Source organism: Anabrus simplex, chromosome 1 (assembly GCF_040414725.1).
Source record: "Anabrus simplex isolate iqAnaSimp1 chromosome 1, ASM4041472v1, whole genome shotgun sequence".
Lineage (NCBI taxonomy): Eukaryota > Metazoa > Arthropoda > Insecta > Orthoptera > Tettigoniidae > Anabrus > Anabrus simplex.
Window position 1 is genome coordinate 1,261,018,086 of NC_090265.1, and position 21,578 is coordinate 1,261,039,663.

A 21,578-nucleotide genomic window follows, 5' to 3' on the forward strand; every position below is an offset into this window, starting at 1 on the left:
CATCACGACGCGCAGGTCGCCTACGGGAGTCAAATCAAAAGATCTGCATCTGGCGAGCCGAATTTGTCCTCGGACAATCCCGGCACTAAAAGCCATTCGCCATTTCATTTTTCCCTAAATTGCCGAAATACCTTTCAAGTGAGATTAAGTTCCGTGAAACTCCCAATAGGGAAAAGAACCTAGAGACCATCAGGAAAATAAGAAAGAAGATTGAAAACGGGAGTGCACACGTGAGAATAAGCGAAGTAAATTTTCAGTTCTCACCGAAATAAAAGACTATTGTTCAAGCAACAATGAAGTGTTTTTAACACGTCCTTCTAAAAGTGCATGTGACATTCCTTTCTAGGCCGAGAAAGTAATTAGGGCCTAATAGAAAACCGAACTTAAAATCGATGTGGGGAGAAATATATTTTGATTGTAGCGATTCCATAGAAAAAATTTAGTTGATCCTTCGGGAGCTGGCAGTTGTCTTCAAGATGTTATGGATATAATCCACAGGCTTGTTTATCATTATGTGAAGTGACGATTTTTCTTCAGAACGAAGGAAATCCGGCGAGAATTAAAATCTCGAACATTGGCCAAATCCTCAGCAAGCTTTCGAAATCCCAGTAACCGACAAATTAAATTGGTAAGTAGAGTATTACCTTTAAATAGTTCATGGGTGTTTGTTTCAATATGCTGGGAGTTAAGTGCTATTCATCTGTATCTGTAGATGTACAATCCTGTGCTTTCCGCAACATGTGATGAAGGCCGTAGCCCTTATTTCCATGTATGATTTTTTTCCATTGTACTCTGCCGTGGTATTTTAAATGTAATCTGTAATTGTTTTTTTAAAAAGATAGTGTATATACTTATCAGTCACGAAGTAATACGTTTCCTCTGGCATCATTCCTAAAACCAGCTGCTCGGTACTGTGGAGTTTGACCACTCTAGCACTGCCTTGCGGGGAGCCCTTGAACTCGTGGAGCCCTCACACTTGTTCTTATATTCGTCATGCTATAACGTCGCACTGCTTGTGAGACGGATTTTAGGTATTCTAAAATAAAATAGGGAAACGCTGATGGATAACAGAAAACCTATCACGTGAAACATAATTAGAAGGGAATTTAACTTCTGTCTTTATTGTAACAGACAAAACCCATTATATCGTCCAGCTCCATGGATAAATGGTTAGCGTGCTGGCCTTTGGTCACAGGGGTCTCGGGTTCGATTCCCGGCAGGGTCGGGAATTTTAACCATCATTGGTTAATTTCGCTGGCATGGGGGCTGGGTGTATGTGTCGTCTGCACCATAATTTCATCCTCATCACGACGCGCGGGTCGCCTACGGGCGTCAAGTCAAAAGACCTGCACCTGGCGAGCCGAACATGTCCTCGGACATTCCCGGCACTAAAAGCCATACGCCATTTCATTTACCATTATATAAACACAAACTCAAATACAAGGAACCGATTTCCAATTATATCACAGTTGTCGGTAGATACAGAGTGGGTCGCGGCCAACGGAGCAGAGGAGGGGTGGCCATGGCTTTACTGTGGATCTACGCCTCTGCATTCGGGAGTCGGGACAGGGCTGTACCTCCTGGCTGGCCCCAACCGTCGGCTGTCCTGAGAATGGTTTTCCGTGGTTTTCCATTCTCCTGCACTAAGGCGAATGCCGAGACCGTTCCTAGTATAGGCCACGGCCGCCAACCCCCTCACCTCCGAGCATCTCCTTCACCGTAAAAAATCTCCCGGTCTGAGAGACGGCGTCACCGCCTAAGAGGCCCGCCTCCCCCTTCAGGGGAGGAATGTAAACATTTTAGTAGTAGTATCACAGTACCCTTATGAATTAACAGGTCCAGCGCTTCAGCTGACAGCTCAGAGGGTCCTGAGTTCAATTTTCGGCCGGGCTGGGATTTCTCATTGTGTGTAGTTAATAAACAGCGTGTAGTTAGCTGGGTGTTTGCGTTCGTCTCGTCTGCAAATTCGCGCAACACATCGCACGACAAACTAACCACAGAAACACATCCCTCCATATAAGATTAGTGTCAGGAAAGGAATCCAGCCGTCAAACTAACCTAAAATCCGTTCAAAGTGCCGACCTCATGTAAAAGGAAACAAGACAGGAAAAAAATGACCCTTGTAAATGAACAACAAGATGGAATTATAATATTTTATGTGCTAAAGAACTCAATCTTTACCAATGTAATTATACAGTATACCTTTTTATTACAGCTATGAAAGTTCCTAAAAGTAGGGCAATAAGATCTCTCATATGTGTATTATTCTCTATTTCATTATAATTTCCCTCTAAAGCAGAGCGAGTATTTCACCGCTTTCCTTCACGACAATCATACTGCATCTATTTGGCAGTCATACTTCCCCAACATCAGCTATAAGTTGGCGGGCCTGGAGAAAAATAAAAAATGGTCAAACATTCAGGCGCATAGTGTGATTCAACTTCTGCATTAACGCCTGAAAGAGTCCTAGAAGTGATTCAAATGCTGTGAAGAGACGCTGTACTGTTTCACGATAGCACTAAGCTCCGCTCAACTAACTATATATGAGAGATGCTGCGACGCTGCCACTGAGAGATACTAGAGTGAACTAGACCATTTTGTCCTTCGCGACATAAATCAATTCCTAACTTATTGGACCACTGAAACATATAGGAGGATGTGGATGAGAAGCTGATGGTGAAGTCCATCGGGTCTTCATAGCTTAGTCATGATCCTGACTCTGATATATTTACTTCGATGTCTTGGTATACCGTAAAAACAAACACAGAACATTAGTTCATTTTAATCGTACTTTTGGTTGTTGTAGAACGAGTTCATATGGTGATGACCACTGACGACGGCGACAGAAACCAGGAAGCATTCCGGCAAGGAGACTGCGAAGAAACATGGACATTTCTTGTGATTAAAGGGGACAACACTAAACAAGAACTTACCTGTCTCACCTCTTAACCAACAAAATTAATTCGTGCAGATCGACAATGTGAAAATTCGACAGAAATTTGATAGCTATATTAAACATATAAGCGTTTTAAGTATTAATTATATACGACATTTTTTACTGCACTTACAAAGAACCAAATGCAAAAAATATCGAACACACAAAAAATCACCAAAATCCAAACACAAGAACAATTAGTAATACAGTCAAATCGGCCATATAAACTGCATATATTGTTCAGTTGTGAACTGCAATAGCCGTACCTGTTCCTCGTGCTCTCGAAATTCAAAGAATAAAGCTAGGAGCCTACAGAATCTTTCGACGGCAATTTGGAGTGTGGATTATCGAACATTTTCCATATTAAATTAAGAGAATTACTGTGGTCGTAATTTACTTTTAATTGTGAGATATTGCCATCAATTATTCCTCAAATATCGACAGTCATACATTAGTTAAGATATACTAGTGCCACAGTTTATTAGATTTTACACACAATAACATTATGAGTCAATAATTTAATCATATTTAATACAAGGGCGGAGTTATTCTATTACAGTGCTCAAAATGTTGAATATTACGATTTCACAGGGTATCCTCAAACATGTTTACAGTATGCACCATAGACCAATATCTGAGCCTCACAGTGACCCTAAATCCAGATCAGGTTCGATATTTGGCCGACAGTGGACTTTTTTCGTATCGGTCGGTTTAACAGCATCCACTGCAAGCTCGGTGCTGTATAGATAGCATGTATAGGACTGAGGTAAACATAGCAGGAGAATCCATTTCTGATACTGACCGCATTCAAATTATAGAATTGCTGCTGCAAGAAGAATGGCGACAACTGAATACCGCCGCTTGTGTTGGAGTGAGTTTGGAAAAAGTTCGAGGAAACACAGCCGATAAAGGACAGAACACCCATGAAAAAACTCGCAGGGAAGATCGGGGTATCCCCCTGTGGATGGGGGCGGTAAAATAAATTCACGGTACACCCCGCCTGTCGCAAAAGGTGACTAAAACGGAGAACAGGGGCTGGCGACCACGGTAACCTATCTAAGTCTGGCGTTACTTCCGCTAACTTGTGCCAGTTTCCTCGCTTTCATCCTTCCTATCCGAATCTCCCTTGGTCAACTCTTGTTCTCTTCCCACCCCGATGGTACTAGGTGTGCGTGGCCAAGGGAGTCTTTCATTTTCATGTCCTTCGCCAACCTTCTCTTTCTTTTAATAAATAATAATAATGTTATTTGTTTAACGTCCCACTAACTACTTTTACGGTCTTCGGAGACGCCGAGGTGCCGGAATTTAGTTCCGCAGGGGTTCTTTTACGTGCCAGTAAATCTACCGACACGAGGCTGTCGTATATGAGCACCTTCAAATACCACCGGACTGAGCCAGGATCGAACCTGCCAAGTTGGGGTTAGAAGGCCAGCGCCTTAACCGTCTGAGCCACTCAGCCCGGCTCTCTTTCTTTTGCCGGTACCTTAATTTTTCGAAGGGTTGGACCTCTTCCATTTTCCTTCTGATTAGTGTTAACAGAGGATGGTTTCCCAGTTTCATCTCCTATAAAAACAATAATCACCACCACCAGGTTCGGTATTTGTTCAGCAAGTCGCGTCGTAGGCCCACTGCTACTGTCACCTCGTTCTGCCAGGATCCTCTGAGGGCCGCTGGAGTGAATTCGTCATATAAGGACAATGCGAAATCGGCTGTACGACGAAGGACGAAGGTATCAAGGGGCCAGTGCCATAAAGTCTTCTTATACCACACGATAGTGCAGCTCGTTTGGGGTGGGCAACAACTCATAGCCTATGGCACTAAGAACTGTGGAAGCATACGCTCTTTTCTGATGAGATCACCATGATCTTTCATTCATACAACAGGAACATTAGATTTTGCTGACGATTCGGTGAGAGAAAAACTAGCCGTTCAACCTACAGCGCCACCAGCAACAAGGAGGCCTCATCATCCAACCCAGCGTAACATAACTGGTCTGGTATACAGAGACAAGATCCTCCGACATTTAATTGCAGTTAATTACAGCATTTGCTGTCCCTGTGGATGAGGGCTTTACACTAGTGGATGATAACGCTCATGCCCATTGATCCAAAGTGGTCAGTCAGTTCCTTGAGACGCATGGCATACAGCGAATTATGAGGCCGGTACGATTGGCGTGATGTGAAGAGAGTAATTGTCCATTATCCTAATTGTTTTGCTAACATTCAGCAACTTACTGACGGCACGATCCAGAAGTAGAATAATCTGTTCCAAAACAGATTACCTCAGGGCCAGAGGTGGCTATACTAGTTATTGATCTGCCACACAATGAATGGAAATTTCGTGTTCATAATTCCAGAATTACCTATTATTGGCACACTTTTTCTGGACAGATTTACACCCTAATGCTGAATCGGTCGACCTGGGCAATATTTGAGATTCGTACCGGCAACTTTTGAAACACAAACTATGAATCGCTCATTCATCGCTGTGCGACATCTGGCGTACACTTTACGTACTAGTACTGTTGTTGTTTACACAGCAAAGCCAAACTATAGAATTCATGCTAGGAGCAAGATTCGCATCGAGAAATGTTATATAATGTTATGTGTATGTGTGACACAGTTGTTGGCTTCAGATAATAACGGTTTAAAAACTTTATATCGATCGATCATATTCTCGATTCAGTTCAGATTTCATTTTCATTCAGTTGGCAGCACTACCGAAACCGCGAGAGCTCCCTCCTTACTCCTCACCCCCGTACACAAATATATCCAGAAAAAGTGTGCCGATAATATTTCGTGCGTTTGTTGCGTTTCTGTTGCTCTGAATAGCTGACTGCATGTTGTATTCTTTGTATGTATAATGTACGTACATAGGCCACACTGTGCACTAAATCGGTACATGCATAACTTTTTTTCAGCACTGCATTGCTTTGTTATTGTCCATGTTTAACTTGGATTGCTAACAAGTGGTCAATATATTTTTATCTTGAATATAATACATATAGAGACATGAAGTACTTACGGATGAGGCACTGCCCTGTTCCTGGTTTAATCGTCCAACCTGGACAGCAGTAGTGTCGATATCGTGAGCGGCATACGTTTGGTCTGTAACAAAAGAGGAAACAATTGAAAATAACACGGTTTGTTTATTTACAAAAACTTCCCTCAGTTAAAGGTTGCCACATGGACATAAGATAATGAGACAATGAAATGTATAATTTCAGCTTACATTGGTAATTTTATTGATAATTGTCTGCAAGGAAATTGTGAGAGAAAAATCCTAAGTTTATTGCAAGTGAATTGTCACATTAGAAAACTCGACATTATTTAGTTATAAGGATTTTCTCAGTTTACTCCTTTTGCTAATAAAACTTTACTGGGTTGTAGAATGGAATGAATCAGCTAGCGTGTGAAAAGTATTAGCAATGAGGAATTCTGCATACAAATGTAATCTAAAATTCAAATAAATAAATAAAGACTATGGTATGGAAAAAATGAACTCTCAAAATGGGTAATTAACAATTATAATTAATTCACCGAGTTGGTGATTTTTTCATTGAATAAGACATGAATGGAAGGGTGGGAAATCCTTACCACTCTTAGACATGACGGTGATTATTGTTTAAGGGGAAGTACAATGAGACAATCATCCTCTAATCAGAGGAGAACGAGGAAGAGGTCCGATCGTTCGAGTAATGAAGGTAGTGAGAATAAAAGAAAGGGCCATAACAAGCATGAAAATGAGAATTCTCCACACCTTGTAAACCTAATAATTTTGGGGCCGGAAGATATAAGATTTCACCAAGGCAAAGTGGATAGAAAAGAATAAATTGAAGAATAGTGATTTTAAAAAATCCTAATCAGTTTGGGCCCCCATGACCGGTGGTGGTGGTGATTATTGTTTTAAGAGGAAGTACAAATAGGCAACCGTCCTCTATATAACACTAATCACAGGGAAAAGTGGAAGGGATCCGACACTTCGAAAAATGAAGATATCGACCAAACGAAGACAAGGGTCATGAAGGGAGTGAACATGAAAGACTCCCTAGCCCTCGCAAACCTAATAGCGTCTGGGTCAGAAAAGAACAAGAGTTGACCAAGAGAGCTCAGTTAGGATAGATGAAAGTTAGGAGCCTGACGCAATGCCAGGACTCAGCTAAGGGCCCTGTGGTCGCCAACACACGCTTCAAAGTTCAGAGCCACTGGTGCCCCTTTTAGTCGCCTCTTACGACAGGAAGGGGATGCCATGGATGCGTACTGTTGCCCACCATAGGGGATTCCCTTGAGTATCGTTACGGGAAGGAAAAACATCGAAAAACACTGAGCGTTCGTCATGGAGCTAAGATGGAGATTTCAATATTCTTTTGTTTCTCTTGTCAAGTTTGCTTTGGTCTATGTCAAACAGTGCAATAGACAGAGATAAAGATATTACTTAGGTGTTAATCCTTTACTGCACAGCGTTGCCATGCGGCACCACCTATATATGTGAATAGAGATTGTGGACAGAGACAGTTTTGCGGCACACTTTCAACTGTACAGTCAATCAAACACATATGCCAGTGATGCCTTGTTTCCTTTTCCATAACAAAGACAGAACTTGCCTACAACCAAAGGTACTCTCCTTCCACCCCGTCAAAATCCACACGGTTAATTGACCTGTAGCAGAAAATCAAAGACGTTACCGACCTACGGTCGTGCAATTATATTTGCGCCTTGCAGTACGTACCCTTTGCCAGTAGGCAGTAATGTACGGTCTTTTAATGTTAAAAGCTTAGCGTAAAATCGCGAAAAATGTCTATATATTCCATCATGGCAAACCACATCACATAAGAGTGTTAAAGGTATTAGCCCCAGTTAAGAATTGTTCGTAAATCTAAGACACTGAACGCTAGTTGAACTTTAAAGCTTGCCAAAGGAAAAATAATTCATGCAGTAGAGCGATTTGCTTTAACATTTAGATAATATGTTAGTGTTTGAAATATTTCAAAATCTCAAGACATCCAACTATTACAGATGGGTGGAAATATAGAGACCTACGCTGGTACACGGGAAGAACGATTGATTTCTGCTGGAAACAGACCAGTTTATCATAAAATTTCCCAGAATCTTTCAAATGAAATTAAAGAAGGGCATTCGGGTAACATATTTCAGTGATATCAAAAAATGAAAGGTATTTTAACCAACATATTTTCTCAATTGTCGTTACGTCGATCTTAGTACACCACTTTCCAGTGACAGCTAGAAATCGAAAATGAATCAATTACTACACCAAGGTCCCAGACTCAGGAGCTAGTAAACACATTAAAGAATCACGAATTAAGTGATTAACTGTTCACTTATATGCGACTGAATATACATTAGGTACAAAATAAACTATATAAAACCGAGCTCGATAGCTGCAGTCGCTTAAGTGCGGCCAGTATCCAGTATTCGGGAGATAGTAGGTTCGAACCCCACTGTCGGCAGCCCTGAAAATGGTTTTCCGTGGTTTCCCATTTTGAGACCAGGCAAATGCTGGGGCTGTACCTTAATTAAGGCCACGGCCGCTTCCTTCCCACTCTTAGCCCTTCCCTGTCCCATCGTCGCAATAAGACCTATCTGTGTCGGTGCGACGTAAAGCAAATAGCAAAAAAAAAAAAAAAAAAAAAAAACAAACTATGATATTTTCAGATGGTCATAGTTTAGCTTTATGTTGTTGAGCTATAACGGTCGCTGATACGCGGAAACGATTCTGTTAGTGCTAAATTACACTGACTTCAATCATGCAATTATGACTCGTCATAAAATAGCACATGGGACATCACCAACGAGAAGGATATAGCGTATTTCCCATTACTCGTAAATGGAGATAAAGCAAATAACCGTGTCATTTCAGATAACACTAGATACATTACTGGAGGTGTGATGAAATGAAACTCCACAGCCTGTTTCCAGTCGTTTGACCGGGTCAGGAATGGAATGAATGAAGCTCCAAACTAGCGGTGAGGATAAGGATTGTGCCGGCTGCCGAAGCCTGTCGCATGGAGGTGTGATAACTCTGAGAAATTTAGGCTAGTTTCTCACCTAGAAGACCGTGGTTCAGGTCTTAGTCATTGTATGTGCTATTTTAAAACTGAAAAGTCAGGTCACTGTGGTTGAGATCAGACATGCCTTACGATTACACAACAACCACAATCCAGCTTGTTTACTTGCAATGGGTACATTCTCCGAAATGTCTTACTTCTTGTTCTTCTGTCGCTTTATTATGATCTTGTAACAAAATTGCCGCCAGCGTTATGAATGAATAAAAATTACGATAATTTATTTTTAGCATGCATTAGTCTCTGGAATCGAAAACCCTGCCCTCTGCAAGGTTGTTGCATATAGAAATATGAAATGAATGGATTTGGACCATACTATTATTATTATTATTATTATTATTATTATTATTATTATTATTATTATTATTATTATTAACCTTTCTTCTTTCTGAATCTGTTTACCCTCCATAGTTGGTTTTCCCCACTGACTCAGCGATGGATCCCATCTCTACTGCCTGCAGGGCAGTGTCTTGGAGCGTGAGACCTTTGGCCAGGGATACAACTGGGGAGAAGGACCAGTACCAGTGTGAAAATGGGGGAAACCACGGAAAACCACTTCGATGTGGCTGAGGTGGGAATCAAACACACCTCTACTCAGTTGACCTCCCGAGGCTGAATGTACTCCGTTCCAATTCTCGTACCACTTTTCAAATTTCATGGCAGAGCCGGGAGTCGAACCCGGGCCTCAGGGGATGGCACCTAATCTCGCTAGCCACTACACCACAGAGGCGGACAACAACAACAATAATAATAATAATAATAATAATAATAATAATAATAATAATAATAATAATAATCATCATCTGTTTACCCTCTAGGTTCGGCTTTTCCCTCGGACTCAGCGAGGGATCCCACCTCTACCGCCTCAAGGGCAGTGTCCTAGAGCTTCAGACTCTTGGTCGGGGATACAGCTGGGGAGAATGACCAGTACCTCGCCCAGGCGGCCTCACCTGCTATGCTGAACAGGGGCCTTGTGGAGGGATGGGAAGATTGGAAGGGATAGGCAAGGAAGAGGGAAGGAAGTGGCCGTGGCCTTAAGTTAGGTACCATCCCGGCATTCGCCTGGAGGAGAAGTGGGAAACCACGGAAAACCACTTCCAGGATGGCTGAGGTGGGAATCGAACCCCACCTCTACTCAGTTGACCTCCCGAGGCTGAGTGGACCCCGTTCCAGCCCTCGTACCACTTTTCAAATTTCGTGGCAGAGCCGGGAATCGAACCCGGACCTCCGGGGGTGGCAGCTAATCACACTAACCACTACACCACAGAGGCGGACAATAATAATAATAATAATAATAATAATAATAATAATAATAATAATAATAATAATAATAATAATAATAATAATAATAATCTACCGCTGTTTACACACCTGTGGGGTTGCGGGTGCAAACTGTGTCGCCATGTGGATTTAGCCCTGTGTTACGGCTGGATGCCCTTCCTGACGTAACCCTATGTGGAGGGATGCAACCACTATGGCGTGTTTCTGTGGTGATCGTAGTAGTTGGTAGCGTGGTGTTGTCTGAATATGAAAGGGAGAATGTTGGAACAAACATAAACACCCAGTCCCCGAGCCAGAAGAATTAATCACACGCGATTAATATTCCCGACCCATCCGGGAATCGAATCCGGGACCCTCTGAACCGAAGGCCTCAACGCTCACCATTCAGCCAAGGATACGGATTATTATTATTATTATTATTATTATTATTATTATTATTATTATTATTATTATTATTATTGGGACATAATTTTTCATCAATTCAGGATATCCAAGTGCAAGTGAGAGAGAGTAGAGACTGTATGATAAATCGTGAAGATGTGTAGTAGAGTTGTTCAAAGCTGCCTGCTTGAACACTCTGGTCAATGAGTGCTCGACAGTCAAACTTCTTACGTGCCAGTAAATCTACCGACATGAGGCTGACGTATTTGAGCACCTTCAAATACCACCGGACTGAGCCAGGATCGAACCTGCCAAGTTGGGGTCAGAAGACCAGCGCCTCAACCGTCTGAGCCACTCAGACCGGCGTAGCAAGCTTTGGAACTTCATGTTTCTGTTCCTTTCTCATCACATCACCCCACACGTGACACGTCCGCCTCCGTAGCGTAACGGTTAGCGCTATTAGCTGTCGTCCTCGGTGGCCCGGGTTCGATTCTCGGTATTGATATACATTTAACAATGGCAAGAGGGCTAGTATGTGGTGAAAATGGTATATGCAGCTCACGTCCATTAAGGGGGTGTGCCTTAAAAGAGCTACTGTGCCTCGGGACAACCGTGTGAAAAGAAGAATGTAAAGAGTGTCTCTTCACGTCAAACACACTATATTGCTCTAGTACGTACTTTAAATAAAATAATGTGACGTGTTTAATATTTCCGCAACTTTTATTGATGTTAAGTCCGGCTCCATGGCCAAATGGTTAGCGCGCTGGCCTTTGGTCACAGGGGTCCCGGGTTCGATTCCCGGCAGGGTCGGGAATTTTAACCATCATTGATTAATTTCCCTGGCACGGGGGCTGGGTGTATGTGTTGTCTTCATCATCATCACGACGCGCAGGTCGCCTACGGGGGTTAAATCAAAAGACCTGCACCTGGCGAGCCGAACCCGTCCTGGGATCTCCCGGCACTAAAAGCCATACGCCATTTCATTTCATTTATTGATGTTAAGAAAAACCGGACCGGGCGAGTTGGCCGTGCGGTTAGGAGCGCGCAGCTGTGAGCTTGCATCAGAGAGATATTGGGTTCAAACCCTACTGTCGGCAGCCCTGAAGATGGTTTTCCGTGGTTTCCCATTTTCACACCAGGATAATGCTGGGGCTGTACCTTAATTAAGGCCACGGCTGCTTTCTTCCCATTCCCAGGCCTTTCCTATCCCATCGTCGCCATAAGACCTATATGTGTCAGTGCGACGTAAAACAAATAGCAAAAAAAAAAAAAAAAAAAAAAAAAAAGAACAAACACCGGAGTCTCGAAAATATGCCCTGGAATTAGATTCTTTGACGAACCAGTAGGCCTACTGTTACACGAATCTTGCATTTAAGCACTCCTAAGTGACAACCGATTACATTGGGATACAAATCTACAATCTTGAATAGTGAAGGCAAGTACTTAAACAAGTGCATCCGTTCTCTTCTCCGTTGTATGCCATTCGCAGCATTGGGTGGTTATAGCACACTGAATCTCACTGAAACACACGTCCTTTGGCCAAATCACCAGCAAAAGAGATGCATCGTTCAGTGGATCAATATGGCATGTGACGACGAATGGTCTTGTAAAGTGAAATTGAACATTTAATATTCCTCAGAATGTATATGAAATAAGTAGGTCTGAATAGACGGCATACTTTGAACACTATATTTTCTTCCCACAGTGTGAAAAACTGACGAGTTCTTTAAAATAAATTACGAAAGTACTATTTTAAATGAGTGCCTGCGGTAAATAAGTAGACTTTTGTCATTACTTCGAAGGAGGTCTGCTTTAGAACATCCTATTCGCATAAATCTCAGTTTATCCTACTGGGAATGTACACTTCTGGGAACGGCTACCTTGAACTACACACCTTAGTCATCAAAAGTTATTAGCGGAAACCAACTTTATGGGACAGAATAAATCAGCCATAAAGTGTATCTGATAAACTGACCTAAATACTTCATTTCATTTCAAGCAATAGAACAATATGAAAAATGCTTAATTCTAAATTTATTTTACTATACTGCAAGACTGAATAAGCTATATATAAATGAAATACGCATTTAAACAAATGAAAGGATTCTTATCTAATGAGTCATTAAGAGAGTGGAAATAACTTTTTATTCTACCATGGTGAACAATTAGTGTTTGTCTTCCGAACATTAGGGGCCGATGACCTTCGATGTTAGGCCCCTTAAAACAACAAGCATCATCATCATCATCATTTTCCGAACACTGTTCAATAATATGAGAAACAATTGAAATAACCCATTACATGAAGGTCTTTATTGTACATCGTGAGAGCTGAGAGGTAAGAAATAGTCATATTAAATATATTTGTTAAACGACAATAACATCATCTCGTATACATTCTGTAAGTTGTCGAGGATCATCCGTCTTTTCTTAATTTATTGGTATAAATTTGGACCAACTTTTTAAAATGATTTTGTGGTTTTGAAATTTTATCCCATTTTGGAATTATAGAAGCTTCCTGTTGGAGGTAAGTCGTCCTTCTCCTTTTAATCAAAGCAAAGTCATCTCCGTACAGGCCATGAAGGCCCTTGGAGGGGTGGAAGGTAAAGGCTTCCACTATTCCTAACCTCGGCACTTGGTGTGGTAGAGTGGTTAGCTCTACGCCCGGCCGTCTTTGCCCCTAGGAATTAACCTGGTACTCATTTTTGGTGTAGGCTGAATGAACCATGTGCATCTCCGGAAGTGGAAATTTCGTTTTTTAAATTTTACGACTTTCTGAAGGGTAATCGAACCCACGTCCTTCCGGGTGAGCCGAGCAGGCCTTTACCCCCTCAGCCAGGCAGCCCCTGACTAACGTCAGTCAATAAGCAATAATCGAATCGAGAACACAGATCGTATAAGACAGCAAGACAATTCCCGTACTTTCAATTTATTTCAATTCCTTTAAATTGTGTAATTTTTGTATAGTAAATGATAGTATAATAAATACATGCATACGAACCGTGTGTAAAGCTGTTTTCACAACGTGGGTTTATGCCATTCGAACACACTCTTGCCTTAATCCAAGGAAACGTCTGGCCGAGCTCGATAGCTGCAGTCGCTTAAGTGCGGTCAGTTTCCAGTATTCGGGAGATAGTAGGTTCGAACCCCACTGTCGGCAGCCCTGAAGATGGTTTTCCATGGTTTCCCATTTTCACACCTGTACCTTAATTAAGGCCACGGCCGCTTCCTTCCCACTCCTAGCCCCTTCCTGTCCCATCGTCGCCATAAGACCTATCTGTGTCAGTGCGACGTAAAGCAAAATAAAAAAAAAAAAAAAGAAACGTCTGAGAAAAGATCACTTTGCGTACGAGTTGAAACATTTTAAGATAATAATAATAATATGTGGCCGCCTCTGTGGTGTAGTGGTTAGTGTGATTAGCTGCAACCCACGGAAGCCCGGGTTCGATTCCCGGCTCTGCCACGAAAATTTGAAAAAGTTGTACGAGGGCTGGAACGGGGTGCACTCAGCCTCGGGAGGTCAACTGAGTAGGGGTGGGTTCGATTCCCAACTCAGCCATCCTGGAAGTGGTTTTCCGTGGTTTCCCACTTCTCGTCCAGGCAAATGCCGGGATGGTACCTAACTTAAGGCTACAGCCGCTTCCTTCCCTCTTCCTTGTCTATCCCTTCCAATCTTCCCATCCCCCCGCGAGGCCCCTGTTCAGCATAGCAGGTGAAGCCGCCTGGGCGAGGTACACTGGTCATTCTCCCCAGTTGTATCTCCCGACCCAGCGTCTGAAGCTCCAGGACACTGCCCTTGAGGCGGTAGAGGTAGGATCCCTCGCTGAGTCCGAGGGAAAAACCGACCCTGGAGGGCAAACAGATTAAGAAGAAGAAGATAATAATATGTAATTTGAGAGGCATATAGCTGTTGGTAATGCCCCGCTCGAGATCTTTAAGGCAGTGCTCTCCGACCAGCGATCCTCGGATGGATATTTTTTGGCCCACGATGCATTAGAAAAGTTTGAAATTCAAGCGTGAGTTCTTTAAGTATGATCGATATTATATTGTACATGGCGATGATTTCCTTCAGAATGTACGATATGATATTTTGACGTAACAATGAGTGAAGTGAAAATAGTTACACTGACTTGCGAGAATATTTTTTCAACTTGCTTTACGTCGCATCGATACACCTAGGTTTTATGGCGACGATGGGATAGGAAAGGGTTAGGAGTAGGAAGGAAGCGACCGTGGGATTAATTAAGTTACAACACCGGCATTTGCTTGGTGTGAAAATGTAAAATTGCGAGCATAAAATAACAGACTGCTTGCGTTGGAATTTGCACGTGTGTTTCTTCGTCAGTTGCAGGTGGACTTGGGTTGTCTGCAGTTAGCTGAGGGGACTCAGACACCGGTTGTTTTGTGATTGTGTTGTGTTAAAAACCTTAAGTTTAATAGTATATTGGTGAAATTTAAAAATACGATAGTTCTTCAGTAAAAATATGGAAAACTGGAAAAGGAAATCGGTTACCAATTACTTGAACTGTGTGACCTGCAAACAGATAATATCCTCAACAACAGAGAGGTGAAATATATCAACTTCTTGAACCTTTTGTCCAAAATTCAATTTCCTCAACTCCGCAATTTAGGACTTAAAATGCCTTCCGTATTTGCAAGCAGTTACCTCTGTGAAATATCAAATATTAAATATATAAAATAATGTTATAGAAACTCTACTTCTCATGACTCTTTGAAGCATACATCGAGGCTTGCCACAATAGATATCACTGTAAACATAACAGCAGGAGCAACATAGAAAGAACACCCATAAATTTTACGTTAATGAATATTGTACCAGTAATTTTTAATTGTTCTTTATCTGTACAGTTCCTTTTTTAATGTACTGTACGGTGGTTTTTCATAATAACTTAAATAACTTAAATACTTTGGAGGTCTTACAAAACAGGGTTATTAGATTTATGTATGGATTTCATCAACTATATTCTCGAAATAAAATGTACTCTGAAACAAATATATTACCTCTTAAGAAATTAATCTCATTAAACGCATCACTTCTTATTGATAAAGTCTTGCATAACAAAATGTTCACCAACTCTGAATTTCCTAAAGTCACTGACATCCATTCATATAAGACAAGGCAAAAAAATAAATTACATGTTCATCAAAATTATACAACAAGGTTTGGCACTAAGGGAGTGCAACACTTACTAATATCTGAATATAACAGCATTCCTGACAACATAGCAATCATCTCTAAAACTGTGCCATTTCGTAATAAGCTTAAGAAGTACCTGTTAGGCACTATAAATGTGTAACAGTTATTTCTCTGATATTTTCATTTCCAAATCTTAAAAGTCAAAAAGTTGTTCCTCCTGTATTGTTACTCTGATGATAATCCACTTAATATAATCCTATCCATTAGGTAAATTGTGATACTTAAAGTATATGAAAAACCACTATTATTACTCTTTCACTTTTAGACCTTATGCGTTAATCCGCCATTGTTGTGATTATCTATGTATTGTTCCTCTTGACAGAGCTCTTGCTCTCTGGAACCCTATTTATCAATAAAATAAAAAAAATAAAAAAAATAAAAAATAACGCTCGTTTCTATCTCTCTGTTCTAAATTTAGGCCTACCTTCAACTCATTTTGTATCCTAAATATTCAAAGTGCATAACTGTTGTATGAAGAGTAATGCTAAATTTTGAATCAGGGAAAATCAAAATAATCACAAATTAATTTAATAATACAATATGACTTCATTGCTTTGTCTTTTTCAGTAACTTTTCCCACTCCTGTAATGTCGCGGATGCGAACTGCGTCGCACATATTGATTTGTCCCTGTTTTATGGCTGGATGACCTTCCCAATGCCAACCCTATATGAAGGGATGTAATCACTATTGCGTGTTTCTGTGGTGGTTGGTAGTGTGATGTGTCGTCTGAAGATGAAGAGGAGTGTGTTGTGACAGTCACAAACACCCAGACCCCGAGCCAGACGAACTGGCGCTGACGCTGATGCGGACTTCTATACTAATATTATAAAGAGGAAACATTTGTATATTTGTTTGTAACGGATAGACTCAAAAACTACTGAACCGATTTTAAAAGTTACTTCACCTATAGAAAGCTACATTGCCAGTGAGCTGTATTTTAGTTTCAAAACAATTCGAGGTGGGGGATATAACAATAATAGGGTAATATAGGCAAAATATCGAATTTGTCATACAAGGACGAGACAAAGCTCAATTTAATACCCATGGCGCAAAGAACAAAACTCGGTAAGCCCTATGGGCCCTAAAACCAACTATTACGGAGATATTGGCACCACACTAGCCCCGCTCTAGGAATCGGATAAAGTAATGAACTGCCGTAACCATGGCAACGTCAGCTCCAGGATTCTACAGCAGCAAAATTATCTGCAATATATCACAAAAACCTAACATGTTACAGGCATGAAAATTGTTATTTGGAATCCCCTTTTAAAATAAAAGAACACAAATGTTCGTTTTCAGAAAATCCACTTAAGGTGTGTGGGGGGGGGGGAGGAAGAACTGAGGAAGGAGTTGAATTATTTATATGAGGATATATCTCAGAAAATGAAGATGTTACAGACGTTAAAATTGGAACTTGGAATCTCCTTTAAAGATGAACACACTCTCTTTTTTTGGAAAATCCACTTAAGGGGGTGAAAAGAATAAAAAAGCGGGTGAACTTTTAAAATGAGTATCTTCTTCTACCGCTTTAACCACACCTGTGGGGTTGCGGGTGCGAACTGTGTCACACATATGTGAATTTGACCCTGTTTTAAGGCTGGATGGCCTTCCTGACGGCAACCGTATGTGTAGGGATGTAATTAGTGTAATTACTATGGAGTGTTCCTGTTGTCGTTGGTAATGTGCTGTGTTGAATGAATATGAAGAGGAGAATGTTGGGACAAACACAAACAACATGTCCCCGAACCAGAAAAATTAATCACACGCGATTAAAAATCCCGACCTAGCCCGGAATCGAAGCCGGAACCCTGTGAACCGAAGACCTCAACGCTGACCACTCAGCCAAGGAGTGGGGCACTTTTTATAACGAGTGTATCTACATTATATCTCATAAACGTAACATGTTACAGGCGTGAAAATTGGTATTTTTTGTCACCTTTAAAAATAAAGAAACACGTACTTTTTGTTTTCGGAAAATCAACTTAAGCTGGAGATCGAAAGTAAGTGAAGAAACAGTTGAATTCTCCTTATGAGGATACTTATATCTCAAAACTAAGATGTTACAGACGTGAAATTTGGTATTTGGAATCTCCTTTAGAAATAAAGAAAACTTTTTTTTCGACATAAAAGAGGACATAGTGTTCCATGTTCCCGTGTTCCAGATTTAGCTCTGCCAGTAGCCTGGTCATCTTAGCCCCAAAAGGTAATGCCGCAAACGTGGTTTACAAAGAGGTTCTGTGGTAAATCAAATGCAATTTTTCGGTGAGTTTTCATACTTTAGGGATTTAGAGATAATGTCTTAGTGCAGTACCGAGGAACAAGGAATTTTTATCAAATTACGAAATCCTCACGAGCGAAGCCGTGGGTAACAGCTAGTATTTGTTAAGGTAATCAACTACATGGGAAATGACGACACAGAAAGGGACGTTTTTGTAGCGAGTGACTTGAACTTACTAAATGTTAACTGAGAAGGGAATGTGAATAATAGAAAACATGATCAAGAAATGGCGAGTAAGTTAATATGGGAAGGATCAGAAAGTGATGGAACTAACTAGAGGGGGAAAGTATCTTAGTCGTGGTGATGATATAAACTAGATAACTTCTATAGAGAAACTGAAATGACAGATGGTATAAGTGATCATGAAGCTGTCTTTGTTGAAGTTAAAAATAAGTGTGATAGAAAGGAATGTCGTAAAATTAGGACTATCGAGTAATACCATATGGTTAATATGAAAAGCATGGGGAAATTGTTAAAAGAAATTATAATCAATGGAAAATGGTAAATAAAAATGTAAACAGCCAATCGGATGGGTATAAAGCAATGGTTGAGGAGTGGAAAAACAGATATGTACCTTTAAATGTGGTAAGGAATGGTAATGGCCCATTATATAACAACAGGGTAACAAAGATATTAATAAGGTACATATTAGACAGAAATAGAGTTACGAATGGTTGTAGAAGTAAGGAAAGATAGAAGGAGCTTATTAGGATATTGAAATTAGCAACAACAACAACAACAAAAACGGCTACGGGTAGCATGATGGCAAATATAACTGGCAGGCTTATGAATAGAGCAGTATATACATTTTAAGGCAGGAACAGGTTCCAGGAAGGACATTCCAGGGACCATTAATGAACAAGGAGAGGATATATGTGTGTGGACTTATAGAAAGCAGAAGTATTCAGTCAGCAGTATGCAAAAAATAGTTGGATATAAGGATAATGTCCAAATAGAGGAGGCGACTAATACTGGTGAATTACTGTAATTTATCTATAATAACGAAACATTTACAAAAAGATACAAAAGTTTAAAGCTACAAAAGCAGCGGGGATTGATAAGATTTCTGGGGATATATTAAAGGGTAGGCCAGTCAGCTTGACATGGCTGCGTATAAGCTCTGGGAAAGCATTGTTTCTGCTTATATTAGACACGTTTGCGAAATCACTAACTGGTTTATAGTACGCAGTTCGAGTTTAGAAAAGGTTATTATTACAGTGAGGCTCAACTTGTAGGATTCCAACAGGTATTACAGACGAAAATGAGGACTATTGGTCTAGACAATATAATGGTTGAATGGGTGGCTAAACTTCTAGAAAGTGTTTTCTTATATATGATATGAGTAAAGAATAAGGCTATTTCCGAATGACGTTATACTGTATAGAGTAGTAGGTTGCATGTGTTGGAGGATTGTGAGCGACCGCAAGGGGACCTAGACAATGTTGTGAGATGGACAGCGGACAATGGTATGATGGTTGGGTTGAAAGTTTCACGAAGAGTAAAAGTCCTCTCAGTTTTATTTCTGTGTTGAGGGGGGGTAATAATTTCGTGTGGCTCTTTCTAGCCGAGTGTAGCCCTTGTAAGGCAGATCCTCCGATGAGGGTGGGCGGCATCTGCCATGTGTAGGTAACTGCGTGTTATTGTGGTGGAGGATAATGTTATGTGTAGTATGTGAATTGCAGAGATGTTGGGGACAGCATAAACACCCAGTCCCCGAGCCAAGGGAATTAACCATTTAAGGTTAAAATCTCCGACCCGGCCGGAAATCGAACCCGGGACCACTGTAACCAAAGGTCAGCCATGGAGCCGCTAAGTACCTAGGTGTTAATACAGTATAATGGGGTAATCATATTAACGAGGTTGTTAAGAAAGTTTACAGATTTCTTAACATGGTTATGAGGCTATTTTTAAAAATATTTTACTAGCTTCTTGCATTTGAAGACAATGGAGTATCACATTAACTCTGTCGGCCGGCTGGAAGTGCTACTTTACTCATACAACTTCCTTTTTAGGGCGCTGTATCTTCTAATCGCGTTGTTGTTGTAGGTCAAATCTGATAGCCTCGAGCTGCCATTTCTACATCAGTTGGCTGTATATGCTTGGAAAAACTATCTAACACATCACAAGAAGGCATGTGCCTTGCTGACGGGATGTCACTCATGTAACATGAGATAACGCGGAGCTTGTGCTAAGGATCGCAAGCACATGCTCTCGCTACATTCCTCACATACCACAGCGGGAAGAGATTTTATGCGAATGTAGGAGCGGCAAGCTAACAGGAAGCCTACAGTATAATGTGATATGGTGACATAAGACATAGGTTTATCATCACCATTAAACCAATAATGTGGGAACTCTAGGGGTCCTCTACGATAGGAGATGGGCTGAAGGCTTAAACATAAAGCATACTGATCCAAAATGGCATTAATTAGCTTATTTCCCTGTGTAAGTATTCGTAATTCTCGGTGTAAAATCAAAGCCAAGGTAATATACAAGTAGATAAGATAGAGACATTGATTGATGACTGCTGGTTTGCGATCCTGGGTTTAATCCTCAGCCTAAAGTTGGATTTAAATCGGCAAGTGTAGTGGTATGGAGTTAACCGAATGTGGCTACTTGATCTGAGAAGTAGTATCTATCGAATTGAGTCCGGATTTGTGAATGACAATCGTCCATATAATTTATGTGGTTCGGCAAGTCTGTTATTCCTTTCACAGTCCTATCAATAATGCTGGGAATGAAATAGAGTATTGAGATGGCGGTCGTCCTCTCCTCGAACTTTTCAGTAAAAGTGCGAATACTGTTAGTGCGTACCACAACGAGCCTACTGTTGGACAATCTTGCTCTGTTGAGGGAGGGGGTCTAATACTGTATTGCGCTGCGTTTGTCTCTGCCAAATGACAATCTTGCTCTGTTGATGTTGGGGGTGGGGGAGCAATATTGTATTGCGCTGCGTGTGTCTCTGCCGAATGACAGTCTTGCTCTGTTGATGTTGGGGGTGGGGGAGCAATATTGTATTGCTCTGCGTGTGTCTCTGCCGAATGACAATCTTGCTCTGTTGATGTTGGGGGTGGGGGAGCAATATTGTATTGCGCTGCGTGTGTCTCTGCCGAATGACAATCTTGCTCTGTTGATGTTGCGGGGGGGGGGGAGCAATATTGTATTGCTCTGCGTGTGTCTCTGCCGAATGACAATCTTGCTCTGTTGATGTTCCGGGGGGGGGGGGCAATATTGTATTGCGCTGCGTGTGTCTCTGCCGAATGACAATCTTGCTCTGTTGATGTTCCGGGGGGGGGGGGGGGGAGCAATATTGTATTGCGCTGCGTGTGTCTCTGCCGAATGACAATCTTGCTCTTTTGATGTTGCGGGGGGGAGAGGCAATATTGTATTGCGCTGCGTGTGTCT

The 21,578-nt window shown here is 41.3% G+C and overlaps 1 protein-coding gene across 1 annotated transcript in view; it reads right to left on the reverse strand.

Moving 5' to 3' along the window:
* Nucleotides 1-21,578, reverse strand: part of LOC136858261 (fibrillin-2) — a 529,944-nt gene that overhangs the window by 316,556 nt on the left and 191,810 nt on the right. The window contains exon 2 of the mRNA XM_067137663.2: nucleotides 5,960-6,042. Within this exon, the coding sequence (XP_066993764.2) occupies nucleotides 5,960-6,042 (83 nt within the window). The remainder of the gene's footprint in view (nucleotides 1-5,959; nucleotides 6,043-21,578) is intronic.